Source organism: Ornithodoros turicata, chromosome 1 (genome assembly GCF_037126465.1).
Source record: "Ornithodoros turicata isolate Travis chromosome 1, ASM3712646v1, whole genome shotgun sequence".
Taxonomy (NCBI): domain Eukaryota; kingdom Metazoa; phylum Arthropoda; class Arachnida; order Ixodida; family Argasidae; genus Ornithodoros; species Ornithodoros turicata.
The window spans coordinates 40,313,683-40,337,644 of NC_088201.1; the positions used below are offsets into that span (position 1 = coordinate 40,313,683).

Here is a 23,962-nt window from a genome sequence, read left to right on the forward strand (position 1 = left end):
ACATGTTGTTACATCAAATATGCTTTGCATAGCATACTGTTGCACTGAAATGCTATTTACATCAGATGTGCATGCAAATCGCCACCAAATAGTGCAAATAATATGTGACACAACGTGATACGTGGTTAGAATTCGAGGAGCTACTGGGTTTAACCCGAATTAGTCCGAAACTGATTTGGGAGGGAATAACCGGGCAGAGTCCCAGAGAAGTCAGACGCTATGTACAGTAAAACTCGCAGATAGCGATATCGCGTATAACGATATCACTCGTACAACGATGGTTCATGATTTTATCGTCAAAATATACATTGTTTCTACAGGGAAACGACCCTCGTATAGCGATGGAGACTGCAGTTCCGAGTACTCGTGTAACGATGTTGGACGCTGTCCCGTGCGCGTAAACTCGCGGCGATTTTCGCCGCGATAAGATACAGTAGAATCTCAGTGCTATGAATCTCATGGGGATAGCAGAAAAAATTCGTATAATCCGAAATTCACATCAAAAGAATTAAACCAAATAAAAATTGAGGCAAGAAAATAGAGAGCGACTGTTCATTTTCTGATACTGTCAGTGAAAGGGTAGGTGGTAACGCTTTTGTGTCTCCGTATTTGGCCAATGCTGCTCAAATTCGCGAAATGATTAGCACTAGCACGTGCTTTCCACCCGCGAGTTGCGCGACAGTGTTCTAAAGCAAGCTTCTCCTAAAGCACGCAGGCGTTAAGTGAAGCTGACTTGCGGAATGGTGACGTGTAGTGTTGCCAGAAGTTGTCCCGCTATGTTCTCTGGTTCCCTCCACGAGTTCTGATCGCGGTTTTCCGAAGCCAGTGCGCTGTCACACGGCTTCGCGTTTTTTTAAGCATCTGTTTCTTTTTCTTTTGCTACACGCGGGGTGGCGCGCGACTTTTCGGGGACGCGCTATTTAGGTCAGCCCTCGTTTAACGATATACCCCGTATAACGATGGAATTCGCGATTACCGTCAATATCGTTATACGCGGGTTTCACTGTATACTATGTAATCAAGTGTTTTATGTAGACATCCCTAAAACAGGGCTGGGAAGGTGCATGTACCTTTATTTGTCATTTGTCCTTAGAAAGTGAACAATTTAATTACATAACTCTTATAACAAAGTGCCTCAGAATCACATACCTACATTGATGTTACACAGGTATCTCACAACTTAAGCAGCATCCATCATTGTCACATCCGAAACTGAACCATGATCACTATCTCTGTTGTCTTCAAGGACAATAGTCCTCCTCGTTGGCCCATCCACATCAACAAACAGGTAGCGGTATTCATACTGCTTATGTGCATTCTGTAAAAGTATGAACAACAAAAATATGGTTAGGAAATGAGCCACCGGTGTACCAGAACATAAAATTTTCTTCTTTAACTCATTATTCTATGTATTTGTGCCCTAAATTCCAAACCACATTTTTTGGGTTGAACCCAGTTATATGTAATTTGCTGGTTGCATTAAAGCCTAATGTTATGTTGCATATACACAATGTTAACGTGAGGCATGGGGTTCCAAACCGAAGGCAACATGCCTGAGGGGAATGTACGATGACTGCAGTGGTTGATATGCCGTTGTGATATGAAACCACTATAGCTGTAGTAGAGCACTGCACAGGCACGGGCTTACCCGAAAGCCTGAGCCCGGCCCGGCCCGGCCTTTACGGCCTTGACAACGCCGGCCATGGTCGGGCATGCACGCGAACATATTTCACGAGACTGGACAGCTGCATTTTCATGTCACTTTTTTTCCATTGGTTATGGGATATCATGGTATTCTCATCTGAGAACTATCACTTTTTTATATGTGATCATGCTTATTTTGTGTAATGGGTTGGATTTCACACGTGCACTGACACACATTTGGGGACGCTTGGTGTGGCGGGCGCGCTGAGAGTCCGGCACGAGGGTCAGTTAGGTTAGGTGTTGTGACATATTTCATTTGCGTGAGAGTTCGAGAAAGGGGAACTAACACCGGTGCATGCGCAATAGAGCGGAGATTTGTCTCTCTTTAACCGCAAGGGTACATACATATCGCCGCTGCGCGCTGCCTTCTCAAGCAAGCAAGCACCAAGCACAGAGCGGCTTGCCGGCAGAGAAACACAGCCGCTCCGTTCGAGTGTATTTCCTCACTCTCCACCAATTAGCTGCGTCCTTTGCCATTTCGTAAACCTAAATACGCCTCCGGGCCTCGAGAACACATAGAGCAGAGTCGGATACGGGCTGGAAATCTATAGAAGACGTCGGGCTCGGGCCTGGTGTGGGCCGTAGGAGCCGGGCCGGGGCCGGGCACGGGCCTGAAAATTAGGCCCCTGCAGTGCTCTAAGCTGTAGTGCAAACATATGACAGCTGCTATTGCAGCACTGGAATGTGAACATAATGGCTGACAACGCAATTACTGCACTGGAATATGAACGCAACAGGCAATGTATTGCAGCTATACTCAAGTTAAAAATGTGATCACATATGATCAACAGCAAGTTCAAGGTGCGACATCAGTGATTTGTGCCTTATTGTGAGTCTAAAGCAGGGCAAAGATACAGATACAAGAATGCCATAACAGCTACCCTCAGCTGCAAGTTCTAACAACCACAACCCTGTGACAAGCAGTGATGGTCAAAGTACCATGTACCTGGCATCATGGCATCATTGGTACCTTCAGTGCAGTACCAAGTATCACATTGCAAATGACATGGTGATGGATGGACAGAAGGCAGCGTTTCAAATGCTGTCCCCTATCTGTCTGTGTTTTCTTTGCGTTTATAGTGTTACTTAATCAACACACTCTACATCTTCTCGCACATTGCAAATGTACTTAAAGTGAGGCACAAAGTACTTTAAACTGCTGATCAAGTACATTGAAAGTTTTGTTTATCACTTAGTGATTTAGCTAAATTTTAGCAAGCATTTCTGACAAGTGCTAGCTATGAAGCCCTGCTGGTTAACTGCTTACTGGTTAATGTGAACCGAACCAAATGTCATAATTTGCATTTACAAGGGCCGTTCAAGGCTGACAGAGACTTTTGCTTGAGAAAAATGGGTGAGTAAATGTGACTGAATAAAACTTCTGGAAGACAGAGTGCAATCCTTCTGGCAGCACGTGCAGCAGTGGCAGCTATCATGGAGGCGAGCAGTGTGTCTCTAGCTGTGGAACAGTAATGCATAATCAAGTCCCTTGTGAAGGAAGCATCAAACCAGCTGAGATTTTGCAAAGAATACAAGCACAGTATGGGGAATAAACAATGTCAAGGGGAGAATGTACGAATGGTGCAGAGAGTTTGGCGAAGGACGGGATATGGTGACGAATGAACTAGAGAGACAAAGCGGGGTAGTTGGTAAATGTTCATAATTTGCTAATATGCAGCATAGAAGACATGGACCAAGTCGGTTAGGAACATACACTAGTGCTAATAATGCAGGTCTACGTCTTGTTTATGTACCGACTTTGTCCTCTTGTCTTCAGGCCAGAACAAATCAGTCTTATCTTGATGGGTGAAGTGGAACATCAAATTTTGTGCCGCTGACTTTTGTTCGTTTTTGTTCTATGAGCCCTTTTGCTTGCTACCAAACACTACACAAGCTTCACCTACCTCTCGTACTTCCAAATGAACAGTTCCAGATTTATGAGGACCCTTGATGTAGAACTTCATGCGCATGTGGTTAATGCCGTCTTTGATGTATTCTACGTGGCTGACATGCCTGCGACGTCCTCGGGCTGTAGTTTCACCGTGACCCTGAAGTGGCTCCCCAAATGCAGCAAGGACACTGGTGTTGGAACGACACCGCTCAAGCGCTCGTGTGTACACAGAGTTAGGGCTACGGCCGGAGAAAAGCTCCCGGAAGATGGCATAAAACATGAGACCTGCAGTAATCATTTGAAACATCATATAGTAATCGAAGTCTCCAACGGAGCATGCTGATAGGTCAATCACGTAAAAGTATTAGGTGTGAAAGTGAAACCTGAACTTTAGAAGCTGCAAGTGGAGCACAAAAAGTCTTATTTTGAAGCACGTTTGGGGCAGCAGAGATTATGTTTTGGAGCATGTGTGTAGTGACTTGTAGCAGCAACTGCAACTTATCAGGGCTGGTACTTCGCATTTCTTGTCTAGTTTCAGATTAACTTCAAAAGGGTCGTACCACACACCAAGTATGAACATACGAAGTGTGAAGTCTATCAAACGAAGTTCTCTGTCCAGCAGTAAATCTGTTATGTACCTTGTGCAAGCGACGCTCAGAAATGTCAAGCATCTTAGGGCACAATTTTCTTTCATCTTACCGTTCAAGTTTTTATAACGTCTGGTCCATCACTAAAGAAGCACATAAAACCTTTTAGCTTGCGAAGCGCACCTTCGGCGTGTACTCCGGTGGCTGCATGTCAAAAACTATGAGACATTTTGTGTTGCTGGAATGGGTGGCCATGCACATCAAGCTGTCAGACCTCGGCTTCTCACCTTGAGTAGCGTGTATGACAGCGCTAAAACACACAATTTTCCAAATGGGCATATCTACAGCTTCAGTTGGGAAATGGATATTTTCCGCTACTATTTAAAGATGTGTACAATGTTTCTTGATGTGCAGGAAATGGAGTTTGCAACAGTCAATGATGCAAAGATGGTTTCACCTTTGAGGTGCTTTCTTGTGCATTAGTTCTAAAGCTTCCAGATTGAGAATTCGTTGCTTCGAAAGCTTCACCACAGCACTTCTATTTCTGTGCTGCAGTGTGTTTTCCATGGTATTTATGTAGCATGATGCATCAGAAGCAAAGTACCATGTTGTCTACAACATTTTGTCACACCACATAACGTGCAATACGCGTCTGTTTTCTTTAGTCTGTTGACACCACGGTGAAATGTCTCCGATATCCTTGCGCCAGAAAATCCCAAATCAAACCAAACCACGGTGAAATGAGGTCGGCATCTGAGTTGTTTTGTTTGAGTATGCAATCGCTGATCTTTGTGTTCCTTTCAGAACATCAGGTCATAGCATAGCAGCCTCTGACAGTTATACAAACATTATCGAGACTTACAGAACTTGTCTTTGCTTACTTTTGCTCATTTGTTCAATATTTGCTATTATGTACAGATTGTACACTATGTTGAGAAGATGACCAAGAAAAACCATCAAACAGCGATCAGAGCTTCGAGGATATCAACAAGGCTATAACGAGGCAGCAAATTGGCTTGGCTGTAGTTTCCAACATGTAACTTGGGATTACCAGTTAGAGGGTAAAACTAGCAAAGAACTGTGGTCTGTTTGCTAAAACCATGACCACCCGACGGTTCAAGATGTTTTGGCACAGTTTTCTCATCCAGGCACAAGTTGGTGCAAGAAAAGAAACGTGTTACTGGATGGCACAATTGGCACAGCGCTTTCACCTGTCAGAGGTGGAAATGGAGTCTGAATTTGGGGCAAGTTTGGAGTAGTAAAAATGGTGTTTTGGAGCAGATATCAAGTTGCTTGCTGTAGGAACCCTATTGTGCAGCTCCATGCGAAAAGTGTCGTACCATGTACCAAGTGCAAAGTCTCAAGTCTTTCAAAAAAGTTTCAAGTGCAGCAGCAAGCCCAAACCCCCCACTGCTCCACCTACATGTTTCCCTCAAGTCATGAGACAGTCCTTTGTAAGCCTCGGAAAGACTTCTCCACATGTATTCCTCCCAAGATACGGTAAAGACAGCTAAGTTGAATGCGTTGAAGAACATTACCCCAAACCTAATATTTATACTGCTGCCACCCCTGAAGCATACCACTGACACTGATGACAAAGGGTTAAGCAATAGCAGCACTGCCATCAATACTCACCGTTGGATCGTGCGACAAACAATTCTCGTGGAAATGGGTGAGCTGCGGTGTGTATTTAATTCTGCAGTGACTTGTGGAGCTGCAGTTATGTTTTCTAGATAGAATCTGTGTCGGTATCTGAACGCCCCTTTCCAATAGCTTCCTCTTGCCATGCCAGTTGCTCCTATTTGGTGTGGTTCGTCACCCTTTGTGGTATGTGAACATGATCTTAGATACTGTCGCTTTTGATGCACCTTGCTGTTTTGGTCAGACACACAGTGGCAAGGTGCCCAGCAACAACTTGCACTGTTTCAACTGCAGTACGTCTCTCATTATGTGGCTTGTACCATTTGATGCACAGCTGTATCATGCTTTTGCTTATCTTAAGGTGGCCCTTCCTTACCAAATGCACGACGAGATAAGTTGGCCACCAATTAGCATATACATCGGCCCTGAACTTAAGGCGCTACAATCTTCACTGTTTCACTTTCATTGTCTGACCCCTGTATACTGTATTATAAGTAGTAATTTTTCGAGAAGCTAATTTCCGCAAAATTTGCGAGCTCTTTTCTTTGCGAACTTAAGGTTCCACAAAATATTCGAACCAATGACACAAAAATATGCAAACGTAATATGTAAGAAATTTGACCCAGGACGCTGAGGCAAGTTACTTATGCGATTTCTTACGCTATTACATGCACTGCATTGCCTTTAGGTGTTCAGTTCTTCTCCACTGCAAGTGGAGACAGTAGTCCCGCCTTCACGAATCCTGCGCGGATGTTGGCGTCCCGTGATTCCAGTTCCTTGTAAGCCTGGATCATCCAGCAAGCATGTATGGGTTTAAGCACGCTGCCACGCGGATCTGCCTTTATAATACTTGCCGCATCACTATCGAGTGCTAATCGTACCTGCATGATGAGGTGACAACAATGACAGGAGACAGGGCAATTTGGCAATGACATTGATACCAGCCGAGTAAGGAACCCCTAATCGCAGCCTCTCTGTCAGAAGGGCTCAAAAGAAAGCAAATGCAAGGGGTCCTTTTGTTAACTTCTTCCTGGAAGTTCAATTTGGAGGGCCCCTAAGACGCCTGACTCAGGGTCGACGAACTGCGGTACCGTGAATAATTGCCTGATCCTAGTTCCTCACAAATTCGCGAATTATTGAGCCCACAAATTTAACCACTTATACGGTACTACTGAAGTATAAAGTCAGAACTTTGATTACCTGCTAGTGTTAACTGTTCTGCTACATTTACAGGCCCTAAACATCAAATGGAATTACAGCTCAGGTGAGCACACACCCATATTAATTGGTCTGGAGGCTACTATTATTCTATGGGACAGGACAATAAGGGAGTAAATGTTCTTTTCACACACACAATGCCTTTTATGGATCCCCAAAGGGGCAAATCCAGTGGAATCGAATTGGGACTATACAGTGGCCAAGCAACGGGACCTCCTCTGCCTATTCATTTTCTTGTGACCTGATTATTGAGCATAGCCTGTACAATTGAATGGCTCTCTGCAATAGCAGTGTAAACGGGTGTTTCCCTCTGGCTCCTCCATCTCTATTATTCCCAGTTCTCTATCTTGGGTAGAATAAAATAAAAATGAAACGAAACTCATTCACAGCGCTTTCAAGAAAGGTCTTTCAATTCGTAAATATACGGACACACTTTATAAACGTGTGCATAAAAAAAAAAGATTGGGCACTGCTGCATTAGAAAAGTGATACAGAAAACTGCTGCATTAGAAAAGTGATACAGAAAACTGCAGTTTAAGAAAAAGTTTTCCATATTTCCAGTTTCCCTTATTTCTCCAAAGTACAAACTTTCACTTTCATCACTACTGTAGAAAGCCACTCAATTGCCACATGGTGTGATTGATAAAGCTCTATCCGGTCAGAAAATGAGACCCTCCACATTCTCTGTTTGGAGACATACTGTAAATGTATTTTTATTTGCGATGCATTAATTTTTGCGAATCGCGCATTCACTCATTGGCTGAAGTTATTCGCGAGTATTTAATTTCGCGATTCCACGGCTGTTTCCTTTTGCACGATAAACGTCAAGCTGTGTTCGCGAGTACAATTTTTCAAGATTTTTAGCGGTCGCAAAATTCGCGAAAATTAATACATCGCGAATAAAAATACTTTTACAGTATAAGGTTTCTGTTTTTTTTTTCTTTTCTTCATTTTTGCAAACCATAACATGCAATGTAGTTTCCTGTCGTAACACCATTACTGCAACATGATGTAGAGCCACCTGCTCTGCCTGTCTGTCTGTCACTCTGTGGTGAGAAAACATTTAACTGCGAATATAAGCAGTTTATGAATGTGCGAACACCATGGTATGATGGTCGAAAAGAAAATACTTGTGTTATATAGTCTGCAGTTCGTTTTTGGACATGCATTTTGATCACACTAATATGATCTATTGTGCTCATAAGTTTATAAGAACATTTTGGATGAGTCAGTACACTTTTTTGGTCAAGTTCAAAGGACTTCTGCCTCGGCTAATTCTCGTTGTTCTCTAATGTGTCAACGCACGTGAATCATATTAGCATTGCTTGTTCTTGTAATTATGACAGATACTCAAGGCTCAGATCAGCATTTAGTTCCACCTGTGGGTGACAGGACTACTGAAGACAAGACCCTTAACTATAAAATACTCACCAGTGACACTAAGGCCAGCTAGGATCACTCCAAGATAGCTTGCATCCTTAGTGGTTTGTTTCACTGTAAAATATATCAAGCAGCATAACGTTTAAAGAGGAAGAGTTTCTGATCATGACGCTTGGCTTGTAGAACGTCGTCGTAGTCCGTTAACCAATTACCCTACGGACACATGGACGGAAACATTGGATAAGTCGTCGGTAAGCAGATGCCAGCATAGCGCAACTGGTTAATGGACTCGACCAGCGATCGAGAGATGTGTGGTTTGGTTTCCGCCGTTGTCTGGCTTTTTTCGATGACTGCCATATTTCAATTATATTGTAATAATACACTTAGATGGATAAACGATGCCTGGCCTGTGGTAATACTGTCAAATTTAAGCATGGATGGTTTTGCTTACAGTTTTCATAGGGTAATATTGCTTTTACAAGCAGCTTTGTCGCTGTTGTAGTAGGTAATACACTTCCAGGTGCCATATGTGAACAGCTAACTGAATTACTGAGCTACATTACTAGCAAAGTAACTCAAATTATTTTTTGCTTTACTGTTGAGAAAAACAGAAGACCATTATAGTCATCTGCAGGTAACGAAATTCAACCTGTTTAAAATTTCAAGTATTCATTTAGTAAGTAAGTAGTCTTGGTGATGGTGCACAACATATGGCACAAAAGACAAATGCTGCATGTTCCTTTCGTACCACTGTCGCTATACCCTGCTTTGTCGCGCTATTCTAGTTTGTTGCCAGATCCTCTAGTATTGTTCATTGTGGTGCACACACTGCCATACAGCTAAGCACCTGTGAAGCACATTAGTTCATGAATTTTCTTCAGGCTTTTCTGGTCTCCATTCTCAGCATTGTTTATAGGCTCTGCTGTTACATCTCTGCCAGGGGCTTCCATTTTGTATCCTGTGTTCTCTATCTCAGCGTGTCAAGCTCTCTCCTCTTCTTGAAGCTGATTTTCAAATACTATGTTTTTAAGCATACTCGCCTCCATCGATGCGTGTCCATGCACTGCAGCTGCACTTAACCTTTTCCGCCGATAATGTTCTCAAATGTATTTGATGTTTTATGTGCGCCAGGAATTAAATTTTTAGCTCACCTTTCTGTCCTATTGTCAACTGAGCTGATTCATTTTCTCTGGCTTCTGTAATTGCATTACTGGCCTTATTTGGTGCTGTAGATGCCTGCCGTAGACCCAGAGCAGGTCTTGGCTCGAGGGTCTTGAAGTATATGCGGTCAAGATGAGGAACCAGTGTTGGTCTCATGGACTGCACTGCCCATGTTCTGAGACCTTTTGCTTTGCAGCCAGTAACCAGTACTTGCACCTTGGATGAGAAGATCATCTAAAAAAGGCAAAAAGCCTAAATAAAGTCCCACATTAGACAAAGCGTGAATGTATGGTGTGAACAGGAACATTCCCAGGATTTTCATCTCAGGGAGGTTTACGTCCATATCTGCTGCTTTTGTGGCGTTTTTGGCCTTTTGTGTGGTATTATTTTTTTTTTTTGAGGGGGGGGGGGAGGGGGGTGCAAGATTTTTGGGAGGACATTAAAGGGTCCAGGGGGCTGGGAAAATTCCTGAGTGTGACTATAAACATTTTGACTTCCAATTTTAAAGATGCTCTAAGTATTACACCTAGTTTAGTGGTTCTCAAATAGCTATGATATTGGAAGGATGGCTGGTATGTTCATAACAACGAGAGCAGTTTTTTGATAAGCATTTCTGTTCACATTTCAAGCTGTGCAACCTGCGCAAATGCTTCCTTTGCTACAGTATGACCACTTAGGTTTCTTACAATAGTGGTAGTAATTTGTGAAATTGAAGCAGGGCAAACGTCAGTAACCTGAGCCACTTGCTGCTATCAGAATAAACACAAGTAGAAGCATGCCTACAAGTACAATAACAAATGTAGTAAGTGTATATTTTATTAATACACATCACCATACATTTTTTCAGGGTAAGAAACATGCATTTTTGGGCAATGAGTGTTATGATGCCTTCGAACTGAAAGTTCTCCCAACTCATTTCAGTAGTGCTTAAGTAGAATTAGCCTACATGGAAAAGGATTGATTTAAACCTATGTTACACAAACGGTACAATCCAGCAGACTTGGTAAGATGCTAGCATGTTTCGAAAACTCAGTGCTGAAGCAGCAAGTTTTATGCACAGGCTGATTCAGGATTGAAGTATGAGGGAGGTCATGTGGGCCTTAATGGGGAACACAAGATGATGATGCAAAACATTAAAAGAGACTGAAAAATATGATAAATTTCTCAGTATGGGTGGGGAGAAACACAGGCACTGGACCTAGCGCTAGCCTTAAACATATCATGTCACTCCTCATAAAGCTACGGTGGATAGTACCATCAGGATACCAGCTAGGTGATACCAGGGGTACCTTTCCCAGTCATTCTGCGTACTCTACAGTGTTCTTTTTATTGCACATCTAACAGCAGATCGAGTGCATCTCCTGTCCTCTAACTTGTTGAGCACTGACCACTTTTGGGATGGCTTAAACAACATTTACGAGATTGTGTCTGCTATGGCATAATGAGTCACTGATTTATCAAAAAACCAGCTCCTGAGGCAATAGTGGTTAGGATGATCGCTTAATTCCCACGCCGAGACTGGGACGTGACGTGGGTTTGAATCCCTGCACCAGCTGTGCTGTCTGAGGTTTTCCGGCAGACTTGCCAGACGAATGTTAACACAGTTCCCCCTGAAGTCAGCCCAGGACCCATTATATCCCCCCGGTCCCCCCACTTCTTGCTGCTGTCCTCTCTCCATCTGTCCACGTCTGTATGCTGCTCATAGCAACCGTTGTATCGCGGCGCTAACACGGAATAAAAAAAAACAAACAAAAAGTCATTGCTCACCTAAAACCAGTAAATTTAGCTGACCACCATTTTAATTATGTGCGAAGTGCAAATTGTTTGTTGGGTCGTGACCTCAACGGCAGTGCTACAGGGACTGTCAGGCGCTTATAATTACATCTAGGTAACATTGAGAAACGGAGGGATGTGAGGGAGGTCATATCAATGTCATGATGACTCAGTTTCGGGCTCTGTCATCAACGTGACCGGCGTCGCGGCAAGATGGACAGTGAAATGTGTAGAACTTTGGGATGTTGTTGAAGTGGTTGATATGAGCTGACATTTATTAGGTTTTTTACACCTTGTATGGATTGATTAGCATATCAATTTTGACAGTTTAGATCAGTCACGTCTGTTTTGATCAGCAAATTTACAAACTGTGTTCAAAAGAAAAGCACTTTTGTCTTACGATGCGTACCTTAGTCGCTATGCTGATGGGTCACGATGTTGTGTGCTAAAAATAGACAGCAGTGTAAAATGAGTTGTGGACATTATACGGTATGCAAAAACTCATAATAAGTACGCACGACTTTTATCACAACCTCCAGCTGCATCCCCCACAAACAAAACACCTCATAGCAGAGTTCAAAACACTACAGAAAAACGCAGCCAACACAGAAACATGAGCGGATTCAGCTGGCCTGGCATTAGATTTGGCTTTGGATTAGCTCACGTGCTAGGCCCAGTGTTGATGCCGTTTGGTTCCAGAAGTGGCTATGCACCGTGAGCTAGAGAACTATGAATGTCTATGGCCAGTAGTGGCCAGTAGGGTCAGTAGTTTATCCAGAATCGCAAACATTAGGGTGGGGGGTGGGGGGGGGGGCGGTCGCAAAAAAATTTGGGGTAATCATTACAGCCATGTCGTAAAGAAAAAAAAAAAAATTGGGGTGTTGGGAGGGCCTGGATAAAATCACTTGTTTGCGCCGTCAGCTGGAGGACACTAACGCACTTGACTTGACTCGGATCTGGTTTATGTGCCTATCACAAATACGTTTGGAAACGATTCCCGCTGTTGTGGAAAGGTTTATTTTAGGACTCTGACAGGCAGGCCAAAATAATAATAATTCGGGGCTCTACGTCGCGAGACAACTGTGATCAGACCAAAACGGTGTTTATTTTCCGAGTAGCGAACATGGAGTGCCAGTGCAAGATATGCGCATGGCTGTAGCTGCGCTCATGCAAGGGTAGGCAACGTGCGCCTGCTTCGCTCTTCTTCATCCCTTTACAACATACTCCGAACCGGACAGGGGGCGAGACCCTAAATCTCCAACCTGTGAAGATGTTGGGCGGCTCGTCGTCGTACGGTCCCATCCGGTAACCTAAAGTTGCAGACACGCACGTATACTACTAGCCCAGAAAACCAGAAATATCCCAGGTACGTCCCACAAAGGTCGCACACATCGCATATATGTCCGCCACGTCCATGCGACGTTACGTGTACGTCCGCAATGTGACTTTGAAAAGTGTCTTACTTTCTGTATCCCTGGGACATCTGGTAGACGTAAAAAGAAAGGAGCAAGCGCGCGTTATTTTTCGGAGATAGCTAGGACACGTGACCCTTAGTGGCATGACGTAAGCAAAGGGGGAAAATATTTGGGTTTACTACTTTATTTATCAAGTAATCACATTATAGGCGGTAGCTTGAGTTAAAAACACGATATTTGCCAAGATGGTGTGTCAGGAACGTTCGCAGGTATACGCTGACATCGTTTGCAGACTCACAAGTTAACTGCAAAGATGTCGTCACCGTTACAACCGTGATACGCAACGCTACACTTGATGAACGTACTTCAACAACTTGTATTTTAGTATATGTTCGCTGTGGTCTCTCGTGAAACCTGTGTACGCGGTGGAGGGGAGAACAAGGGAGCCTGCATCTCATATGGTGAAAGGCGAAAGCACATTTAATAACTCGCGGTCTGCATTGGTCTTGGATTATGGCCGAAAGGTCGCTGGGCACCCGTCCTCAAGTGGGATGTGCTGACAAAAGTAGGTGTCTTTTGTTTGATTAGCGCGTGCAGCATTCATTTGCTATAGCTATCAAACTATTATCAAGTACAAATTGATTCAAAACAAAAATACCATTAATTTTAAAATATCCCCAAATATCCAAAATAGATGTCTATGCGACGGTTCTGGGATGTGAAAACAGTAGGAATCTTGCAGTCGCAGGGATGTACTTTCTACGTGAACGGGCTCTCTGTGAAGCTCGCTTGGATATCCAAACATCCAATTTGCGATATCGCCAGGATGTACCTGGGATGTATATCGCTTACTGGGAGCCTATCACTGCCGGACAGCAGACTAAAATTCGGTCTGCTGCGATACCCCCCCAGGGGGTGGGTAAACTCCCCTTGTTTTTTGCAACACCATCCCTAAAATATCTGAACAACAACAACTTTATTTCAAGATGATGAACGGGGAATTTCATCGCCAACGGCGACACTCTACCCCATTGCTGGTGGTGATGTGAGGGATGAAATAATAAGCCCCTTCACAACAAGGATCGAAGTCCTACGGTTTCCAAAAGGTCAACAGAGCTTTGAGGGCAGAGCGTTGGCGGTGTGACGGCTCGCTACCGACGCGTGAGTCCACGCTGAGAGGAAGCACACGACATACCAGATTTTGTAGCGCACATATTTAATATGAGCACGGAATGAAAATGTTGGCTCACAGATCGTCTTCTCCATGTTGGTGGTCGCCCTGTCTTGCGAGTCGCTTCAGTGGCTGCTGCTTTGCCTCTTGGCTTCCTCCCTCCCGCCGTTTCGGTGCTGGACCCTTGGTCTTCCCTTCGGGGGCTGTGACACAACTACCTTCTCCCTCGGATGGTGATCGAGAGTTCGAGAGCAAACCGAAGAAACGGACACTCTCCGAGAAGCGATAGAGATGGGGCCGATCGACGGTGTCGCAGGTGTCGCATTACACCCTTTCGACTGTAGGAACTGGACAGCGCCCCCGAAACCATAAATCACGTTTGTGTAACGTCCCACATCTGGTCCTTCACAGTGGGCCAAGCGATTTTGATAGCGACAGGGGACGAGAGTCCAGCTGGTTAAGAGACTCGGGGTGTACGGTTCGGGAAGGTTGGTGCAATGAAGAGGAATGTGCTCTAGATCTTCGACGGCACCGCAGTGAGAGCATCTGGGAGAGTCAACTTGCCCAAAGCGATAAAGCTACTGAACCACGCCACATTCCCAAAGCCACATCAAGTCGCATTCGAGGCATTAGTGCAGGATTAGTGAGAGGTTTTTTTCTTTTTTTTTTGCATGCGGAAAGCTAGCGTTGGGTCAACTCTTCTCAGCATAGATGGCGGGAGAGTCTCAGTTGTCCACTGGCGGGAAGCGAGGGGTGACACAAGACGTCGAAGTGTGGAACAGCGGTCTCCTCTCAAGAGCGCAATTCGCTGCGAGATCGACCTGGGGCGACACTGTCACCTTTGTAGTGTGGATAACACGCCGGCTGATTTTCGGGGTTGATGGTTCTTTTCCGTAATTCTTGTGTATATATTCACTGGAAGATCACTTGTACCACGATGGTACTGTTCGGTTCCCCACTGCACTGTAAACTTTTTCACACATTTAAAAGTGTGCGCTATGCACATTCAGTCTGGTTGCGTAACATTGCATCTCCAGGATTATATTTTACAAAATTCGAAAAGCATTACTAAAGATCAAGTGCCAGTGCAAATCTCACTTTCATTATGTCTTGGATATCGTAGCTACGAGCTAATGCATATCTGCATCGCTATCGATAATCGAGCACGCGCAAGTGTCTACAATACTGTTGAACAATGTTGAGATGTTGCAAGACTGAATTTTTGGAGGACAGACAACACTCGAGTAAAGAAAATTTGTGCGAAACCGTGCTCCATTATGATGTTACCGAAATTACACCTAAAAAGGCGTTCGCCATGCACGCTATCACACCTTTAAAGGTGTGAAAAGATTTAGAGTGTGCTCCACCTACTGCACTGAACGCAGAATAAACGTGTAAAAGCAGACGACGCGAGGAAGCGATCCGCACCACGGTAGTTCATCGTTTCTCCGCAGTGCGCCGACACCATTCGATCTCGGAGCGACGAGAGAGTGACTTCTGCGGCGCTGGCGGCCTGTTCATTCCTCACGACACCACAATACTGAGATTGCCCAATACAGCTCGACTACCAATGCACATACACATAAACGTGTATCCATAACATATCCCACCCCCTCCCCCTTCGAAGCTCGGTACCTGCTCGGTACCCTCCCAGGAGGTCGATTTCTGGGGAAGCTACTGGTCTGAATGCGCGAGCGAGAGGCCAGGTGACCCGAGAGGTGTGTGAAGTACTGGACGAAGATAGCAGCACCGCATCACCTATTGCTAGCATGTTGTGCCAGGCTGTGTTCTGCAAACGGTGGATATATAGTCTTCGTCGCTGCTGCACCATAAAAACACTAACGCAAATGGTGGAGTGAAGAGAACTTCCCAATGTAGTCATGCTGCCACTTCCTTCCTGAGCTCCTCGGCCGCCTTTCGCGTCGTTTCTTGCGAACGGTCCCTTTAGCCTCGACGGTGATTCCTCCCGATGATTGGTCTCTGCTGAGACGTACAGCCATTCCTGCCAACGCCAGCGCATCCACCTCCCTTCTGCCTCGATGAAACCGACCGAGGTCTTGGACGCGGCCTAAATGGCGGCCTCCGCAAGGAGCCCACCGTCCTATCACGTAGACGTGGTTCATTATCCCTATATAGCTCTCTACGTCGTCATGCTCGCTCCTTGATCGTCTGCGACAACGCCTGAAGTACCTTCTAGAGTACCTTCTTGGTCGTTTCCGTTCAACTTGGTCTCTGATGCTGTCATATACTCTTCTCATACGTCCCGCGAAAGTTATCTCGAAGGGTGTTCTGTAGGGGCTGGTTCTTGTTGAAAGATATCGGTACGGGTCCTCAACGCTGTGGTCGGGGACGCCTGATGTCGGGAAGGTCTTCCGTCTCCTGTGGTGGTCTCCTTTTCCGTCTCCTCTTCGGAACATCGGGCGACGTAGCCTGGGGAACCGCGACCACGAAACCGACGCCGGTCTGCGGCGTGCGCACTTCCCTGAACGGCTTCTTCATCGGGGCCAGTCACGTTCGCCGCTTCGCGACCTTGCTCTCCAACGACGATGTCAAACTGGACTACCTCTCCATCGCCGACGCTGCGCAATACCCTATAGGGGTTGTTGCGCGTGATGGCCGTCTGATGAACGAAGACGTTGTCCTCGTGGGTGTCGTTCCGGTTGATGAATCCATAACCGTTCTTCGCGTTAAAGCGACATAATGAAGTTTATGCATTATGCATTCGCACCAACTAGCCCAATTGCTCGTCGTGTTAAAGCGACAGTTCCGAGCACCCGGTCGGCGAGCACAGGCTTCTTGACCGAGTCGCCCATATGTTATGTCTCCTCGGTGTTCCAAGCGGGGCCCTGTACTGCTGGCCCCTCTGTACAACAGCAGGTATCGGGAGGGTCTGAGAAGAAAGCTAATCAAATTTGAGAGCTCCGATCTCCACCGTCTCATTACCTGTGTGGCCATGTGGTCCTTCTTTATCTGGGGTTGTCGAGCGTCTGCTATCGCGGAGTACCTTACAGCCTGGAGTAGTCAGGTGTTTTCCCCGACACGTGGCGCAAGTCATCCTGGACGCCGAACGGCACAATCTGGCCACGCGATATTTCTTGTCGCATCTGAAACAGCATCCATATTTCTTGAGCTTCAGCATCTTCTCCGAAGGTGACAACACAGCGGAGCAGGTGTCTACTGAATGCTGCTTCGAGACACATAGCATGCAGCCTCCTTTCGTCGGACTAACAACGAGGCAGTGGCAGATCCACGGGGGGGGGGGGGGGGGGGCGGCCGCCCCCCAAACGTCAGTTTCTGCATTGGCTTTCCCTGTCTCCCCTTCCCCACTACGTGCTCCGACAAAGAACCTCCCTCCCCCGAAACCGTGGGTCTGGATCCGCCCCTGCAACGAGGGCGCTCAAAAAGTCCTCGAGCACAAGGCTCTGGGCTCTCCGGAAAGCATGATGTTCAGCTAAGTAGCAAATGGTCTGGTCGTAGGAGACCTGGATGAGAGTTAGCAACCTGGACCCCTGGACCCTGTGCCGTTGACCCCTGAGTCCTTCGCGTATTTTTTCCCGGGCGGCGCGTGTGTGGAGGGTTGTCCGCGCGGTTATAACATGCTAAGAGGAGTCATACACAAAAAGTACAAGTTGAAATATATTTATTAAAGCCAATAGTGTTGGGACGTGTGCCAGTTGTAATGCCAATTATGATGCCAGTCAGGTGAAGGAGAAAAACCAAGCCGAAAAACCTTCACGACCTGTAGCAGAATAAATAAAAACACAAGACAGTACATGTAAAGAATATAAATATTTTATTCGCTATTAATATTTCAAGTCATCAGATTCTGAAAGAAAACATAATATCAACATTCATCACATTGCTTACCAATTGTTCACTTAGTGAGCCCCGCACCAACGACCTGAAAGATAACTTATTATTATATGAAACTACATTCGCACTCAATAATACGTACAATACTGCGGCCACACTGGATAATTTGAAAAAGATACATTTTAATATCAACAATAATACTCCCATTATAGCAACAATAATCCGAAAGAGAATCTAATTTAATATCATATTCTACTTTCAATATTACATACACTAAGACGGCGGTGGACCCCAATAATCTGAAAGAGAATCTCATTTATTATCATAATATACCTTCATTAATACATACAATACTGCGGCCACACTGGATAATCTGAAAAAAGAGACATTTTAATATCAACAATCATACTTAAATTATAGCATCAATAAACTGAAAGAGAATCTCACAGGGTTATAACTACAAGTGCCGATAGATGTATGTAATTAATTGTGAACAGCAGAGACCCTGGAAGACCATGGGACACGGACGACACGAACGCAACAGGAAATAAAATCTATAACACCACATTTAATCAAAGAAGATATTCTTAATCAAAACAACAGAGGAGGAGAATAATCTATCATTTTAACTATCATAAAATCATCCTCGTAACACAATCTAATCGAACACTATACAATTTTCATTGTAAGAGACACTACAAACCTTATTTTGTTTTATGAATCTAATACAGAAAATATGTAAAAAAATGAACTTTACCCCATAGCATGCTCCTAGCCAACAACCAGCTCTAATAATATCTGCGCTGATTTGTTGAAGACGGGAGGCGTACGCCTGTTTTGTGACAGTTATGAACATTTCGAGCGCAATAGGGAAGACAAGTCGATTATTCCAACAATACGCAACTTTTAATTAATCAATTTCTTATTAAGTGAATAGCATAGACATAAGGAAATAATGAGAAACATCACAATCATCAGCTAGCATTAAGAGAGAGCCAAACCTGCAACTCCTAGCCAACACATAAACAACAGATACATACAATAGCAAAACAATACATATATATCAAAACAAGAAACATGACGAATTTAATACTGTGAATAGCACAGACTTAACGCTGAAGAACACAGGAACACTCTAAGCGGCGCCACGTAAACAACAACAGAGGAAGTAATCTATCATTGAACCATCATAAAATCATCTTCGTGACTTAATCTAATCGAACACCATACCATTTTCATTCTAACGAGCGCTACAAACCTTACTGTCTGTCGATTTCCTCTATAGGAAAACTTTTAAATATTCCTCGTTTGCTTAGAAAGTTACTGCCTGAAATAATTATTGTCTTGTATTTGTTTCAATTGATCACTCGATTGACATCAGTGAAAATAATCTCTGAGTTGGGAATGCCTAATATCTCTGAGTTGCATTTCACATTTGATATTTCTGTGTGGTTCATCTATACCGGGTGTCTCAGTTAAATCCCCGGGCTAAATAATTCGCGAACCGGTGCACCAATCGAATAACTTTCTTTTTTACAAGTATCTGTCCAACACCGCCTACAAGATGCGCACCGCGTGAATGAGCGGGAGGCGCTCATTATTTAAATAAAAATTCAAAGGAGTTTCGTGAGAAAAGCTAACTTCTAAAGCAGGGCGCCGTCGGCATTAAAATGGGTACTACCCCTTCTGGGACCTTCAGTATAGATACCTTTTAGAGAAAAATCTGCAACCGAAGCGGGTGATTTGTTGCCGTAATTAATTGGTTTCGGTTTACATATTTTTGTCGCGGCTGGTCGCGGTGTAGCGCAAAAGGACGCTCTTTCACTCCCATGTCCACCAATGAATTACGTCCTTACACCAATGAATTACACCAATGAATTACATCCTTTTGCGCTTCACCGCGACCAGCCGGGACAAAAATACGTAAACCGAAACCAATTAATTACTGCAACAAATGACCCGCTTCGGTGGCAGATTTTTCTCTAAAAGGTGTCCACTGAAGGTCCCAAAAGGGGTAGTTCCCATTTTAATGCCGAAGGCGCCCTGCTTTAGAAGTTAGCTGTTTTCACGAAACTCATTTGAATTTTTATTTAAATAATGAGCGCCTCCCGCTCATTCACGCGGTGCGCATCTTGTAGGCGGTGTTGGACAGATACTTGTAAAAAAGAAAGTTATTCGATTGGTGCACCGGTTCGCGAATTATTTAGCCCGGGGATTTAACTGAGACACCCGGTATAGATGAACCACACAGAAATATCAAATGTGAAATGCAACTCAGAGATATTAGGCATTCCCAACTCAGAGATTATTTTCACTGATGTCAATCGAGTGATCAATTGAAACAAATACAAGACAATAATTATTTCAGGCAGTAACTTTCTAAGCAAACGAGAAATATTTAAAAGTTTTCCTATAGAGGAAATCGACAGACACAATTAATACATCATGCACACATAATGCCCAACTCATAGAATATCAACAACAAGAACAACAGTAAATGAAGAAGTGATGAACCTGAAACAAAGTCAAAACAATAATTAATTCAGACAAATCATTTCTAAGCAAGCAGCGTGAATACACCACAGAATCTATACAGAAACTTGTCATTTCAATGAATAAACAAGATCAACTAGTGGGTTGACCTCTCTCAACGCTTAAAAGCAACAACAACTACTGGGTTCAAGCGATAAAGTGAGTGATGAATGAAAGCCGACGACCCAAACACCAACATCAAGTTATGGTAGGGATGCTTCTAGCATGTTCTTGTACATATAATCATTGAAAGCACACATTTTTTCTTACTCATCACATCTATTAGTAAATCAATTTCCATAATTCTCACGGCAGGTGGATATTAATAACATTCTAAACAAAACACATTTTTAATCAATAAAATCAGCATAGATATACTTTTAATTAAGTGTAGACGCGCACTTGAAAACAGAAGAGACAATTGCTCTACATTGAAGAGATGGACAGATTTTGTACTAGCTACCATAAGTCGTGGGAAGATGTGATAAAAAACAGCTTCGAAAAAGAAGAGCCGCGAAACGATTCCATTATCGCTGCATTTCAATACGTCTTAGACATGGTCGTATTCGGAGATATGGTGCAAACTACAGAATTTAAGGTGCAAGAATTTGTATGCCGAATCTACAATACTTATAAAAATATATGCACATCAACGTCGGAAGGGCCACTGGGATTGATGGCGGAGTTTTTGAGGTTTGCTAATGAAGAATTGAAATACACTAGAGCAGATGTAATTGTAATCATTGCATTGGGCATTGCATTCATCAAGAAAGCAGTGAGATCAAATTATCATATACAAGCGGTCTATATCGCACGATTCATTACGGATTTGTTGAAATTACACATATCTGAGATGGAAAGTATACTGTACTTTCCCAGCCGTGGTAGTTGAACATATCATATGATAAGATTTTAGTAAAATCTTATCATATGATATGTTCAACTACCACGGCAAAGCAATTATTTTCTTCTACCAGTTCTTGCAACGATGTCGAATGAGCAGAAGTTCAATATTGTCGTGCAAGGTCTGATGTATCATCACTTATTGAAACTCAACGAACATATCAACTGCGGTGGACCACCGGACGATTTTCATCTAATACTGTCTTGCACGCCATTCAAGAATCTTCATACAAAGAAAGGAAACATCAATAAGAGATTGTGCAAGTTCATCGCAACAAAGTGCAAGTTGCTGAAGCGATACAAATGCGGCGACAGCGTATCGATTGCATTAATCAACGCTGGATTCAAGCGACTGATAATACGACATCATTATGTAATACATTTCGAATTCATCAATCAAGACAACAAACGAAAACTTCAGAGATTGGAATAGGACAATTGTAATTTATCGGAATAAACAAGCATATAACTGAAATAATAAATGTAATCTTTGTCATCATTATAATCAAATCTATGCATCACAATGAAAAACACTTTGCATTTAGCATGGCTAGACTGAGAACAGTGATCGCTAAGGAAACGAATATTCCACACTGTGTGTAAGAATTCTCATATGGAATCGATTGATTTTAAAAGAAAATAAATGGAGATGTTAGTCTCGAGCCACTCGGGACTGGCTACTCCAGGACGCGTTATTAAGAAAAGAAAGCGAAACTACACAAAACTCGACGCTTTGAATCATACGGACGTTCATATGGAATCAGAGCTGACCATCAAATAGGTTTTACCCGACTACACTCTGTACAAGTTCAACACCCGAAGGATAGAATTGCCGGAGAAGGGTCGGTCATCGAAATTTAGAGGCATGATACATCAGCCTATGATTACAAAAAAGGATCACTAATCTTTTGTGAAAACCTATCATATTTCATGAATAAAATTCCACAATGCATGTATATTTCTCAGACAGTTGGACTAGCCTTGTTATCCATGAGCAAACGACAAGTGTATAATCCAAAGTATGTCTATAACATCTTTTGGCAATATATATGTTGAAAGGAATCTATTATCCAATGCCGCGATGCAAATGGAAGATTTTACAAGCATGATGTGCAGGCGAAGTCTACATTTATAATCACGTAATCTTCGTAACACACGGCACACAAACGTATATGAAATAATTTCCAAGTGGTAATCAGATTTTGGGAGAAGTGGATCACACAACTGTCATCAGAAATGCTTAACCAATATACAATGAAGATGAGCATTATGCATAAACACAATGGAAGATATGTTATATTAATTATAATAAGCAGATCGGCACAGGTCACATATACAGTTGGGAATGCCTCATATCTCTGAGTTGCATTTCACATTTGATATTTCTGTGTGGTTCATCTATACTTTCTGTTGCAAGATATTACAAAAATTTATGTAATTAAATTTGTTTCTCGTTTTTGATTGAGTATTGTTGCTATCATTTAATAATTTGGACTTTCTCTACATGTTCAATAAAAAATATTGCCTCTGTACAAACTTAGCCGACTATGCCATCCACTTTAATGAAAGACTTCCGTTTCAAGGAAAGGATGCGAAAAGATAGCGATCCCCACGAATAATATCGGCATCTATTTGCGCTGCACAATAAAATATATCGCCTTTGTACTATCTTATCTGACCTCGTGAGCGCCCTGTTTGCATGAGGAAGGAAAAGGGATATGGGGCTGTTGCAGTGAAGTTTGCACAGCGCCATTTCGGGCCCGCGGCCACGGATCTCAACAGTAGGTAGTCTCATCAGTGAGTTTTGCATAGTGTTTCAAACGGTATGGTGCCAAGGAAAGCTACAAAACCTGTAGGAAATCCACAGAAGAAGCGGTGCTTCTTGAAAAGAGCGAACAACTCGAGACCGTGTATTTGAATGTGCCGCGTCGTCTGCTAAACTACCGTGTGTTGCATAATTTGGGGCGCTGACGTTGCTGCTCACTCGCGCACCTGGTCCAGAGAAACAGGCCCATAGCCCCAACCCTTTGAGTGATAAAGCATGCGCAGTGCTTTAGCCGTATAGACCGTTTTCAGCATCCAGTTGCTTCGGGCGCTAATAGATGGCGCCACAGTAGCCACGCCATTGCTTGCCTTGTGCGAGTGCCATTGTGCCTTTGCCTATGTGAGTGCTTCCGACCTTTTTTGCCGCTACGCTACAGTTCTGTGCAAAATGTGGAAAAACAGAGGGAAGACTTGTTCCGTGATTGAGTGCAGAAACTGCGACAGAGATCTGATCGTGTGGGACGAAGCTGTTTGTTAAATTCACGAGCCGTCGCTATACAAAGACTGCCCGCGTTCGAGGCCTTTTGCAATACACGGGTTCCCACAAGGAGAGATAAACAACAAGCTCATTCGACAACGGTGGGTATCGAATCTTCAGAGGAAGGATTTCAAACCGAGAAAGTCAGTGAGGGTAAGTAATGCAGCCCTCAAAGTGGCGTAGAATATCTGTGTGAGCTCCAAACTCTGCTGTAAGCGTTGGCTGCTGCTTGTGAGAATAAACTTCCCCCATAGTAGCAGGGGTCACATTTTTTGCAGTTGAACCGTTCCATGTACATGCCTTGTCAGTGCACGAAGCACTCATGAGCCCCTTGTTTGTCGCCTCTACAACCTTGATGACCAGTGTACAAATATGACTGTACCTGCTGCTCAAACCCGCTTTATATGTGCATGTTGCCGCCAAAGTGGGCCCGAAGCGAGTCTCTGTACTGCACGTTCTGCTCACTGTTTG

General features: G+C 43.8%; 1 protein-coding gene and 2 long non-coding RNA genes across 3 annotated transcripts in view; 1 reads left to right on the plus strand and 2 right to left on the minus strand.

Moving 5' to 3' along the window:
- Positions 1 to 1,056: 1,056 nt before the first annotated feature.
- LOC135378058 (mitochondrial import inner membrane translocase subunit Tim21-like) lies at positions 1,057 to 12,006 on the minus strand. Its single transcript, XM_064610900.1, has 6 exons — positions 11,874 to 12,006; positions 11,765 to 11,800; positions 9,573 to 9,816; positions 8,473 to 8,535; positions 3,609 to 3,880; positions 1,057 to 1,318 (listed from the first exon to the last, which is right to left on the minus strand). Exons 3-6 carry the CDS (start codon positions 9,814 to 9,816, stop codon positions 1,181 to 1,183), a joined length of 717 nt encoding a protein of 238 aa, XP_064466970.1. The 5' UTR covers positions 11,765 to 11,800; positions 11,874 to 12,006; the 3' UTR covers positions 1,057 to 1,180.
- A 489-nt stretch (positions 12,007 to 12,495) lies between these two features.
- Positions 12,496 to 23,962, plus strand: part of LOC135398471 (uncharacterized) — a 117,142-nt gene continuing 105,675 nt past the window's right edge. The window contains exon 1 of the long non-coding RNA XR_010424105.1: positions 12,496 to 12,721. This is a non-coding gene — a long non-coding RNA (uncharacterized LOC135398471). The remainder of the gene's footprint in view (positions 12,722 to 23,962) is intronic.
- LOC135398448 (uncharacterized) lies at positions 17,565 to 17,982 on the minus strand. Its single transcript, XR_010424104.1, has 2 exons — positions 17,809 to 17,982; positions 17,565 to 17,680 (listed from the first exon to the last, which is right to left on the minus strand). It is a non-coding gene; the product is annotated as an uncharacterized LOC135398448 (long non-coding RNA).

Excerpts from the sequence above, each read along its gene's own strand:
- LOC135378058 (XM_064610900.1), bottom strand. The coding sequence starts at position 9,816 with ATGATCTTCTCATCCAAGGTGCAAGTACTGGTTACTGGCTGCAAAGCA. Across the intron at positions 3,881-8,472 it reads AGCTGGCCTTAGTGTCACTG|GTCTCATGTTTTATGCCATC; the intron begins GTGAGTATTTTA and ends TGATTACTGCAG. Across the intron at positions 1,319-3,608 it reads TTCATTTGGAAGTACGAGAG|AATGCACATAAGCAGTATGA; the intron begins GTAGGTGAAGCT and ends ATACTTTTACAG.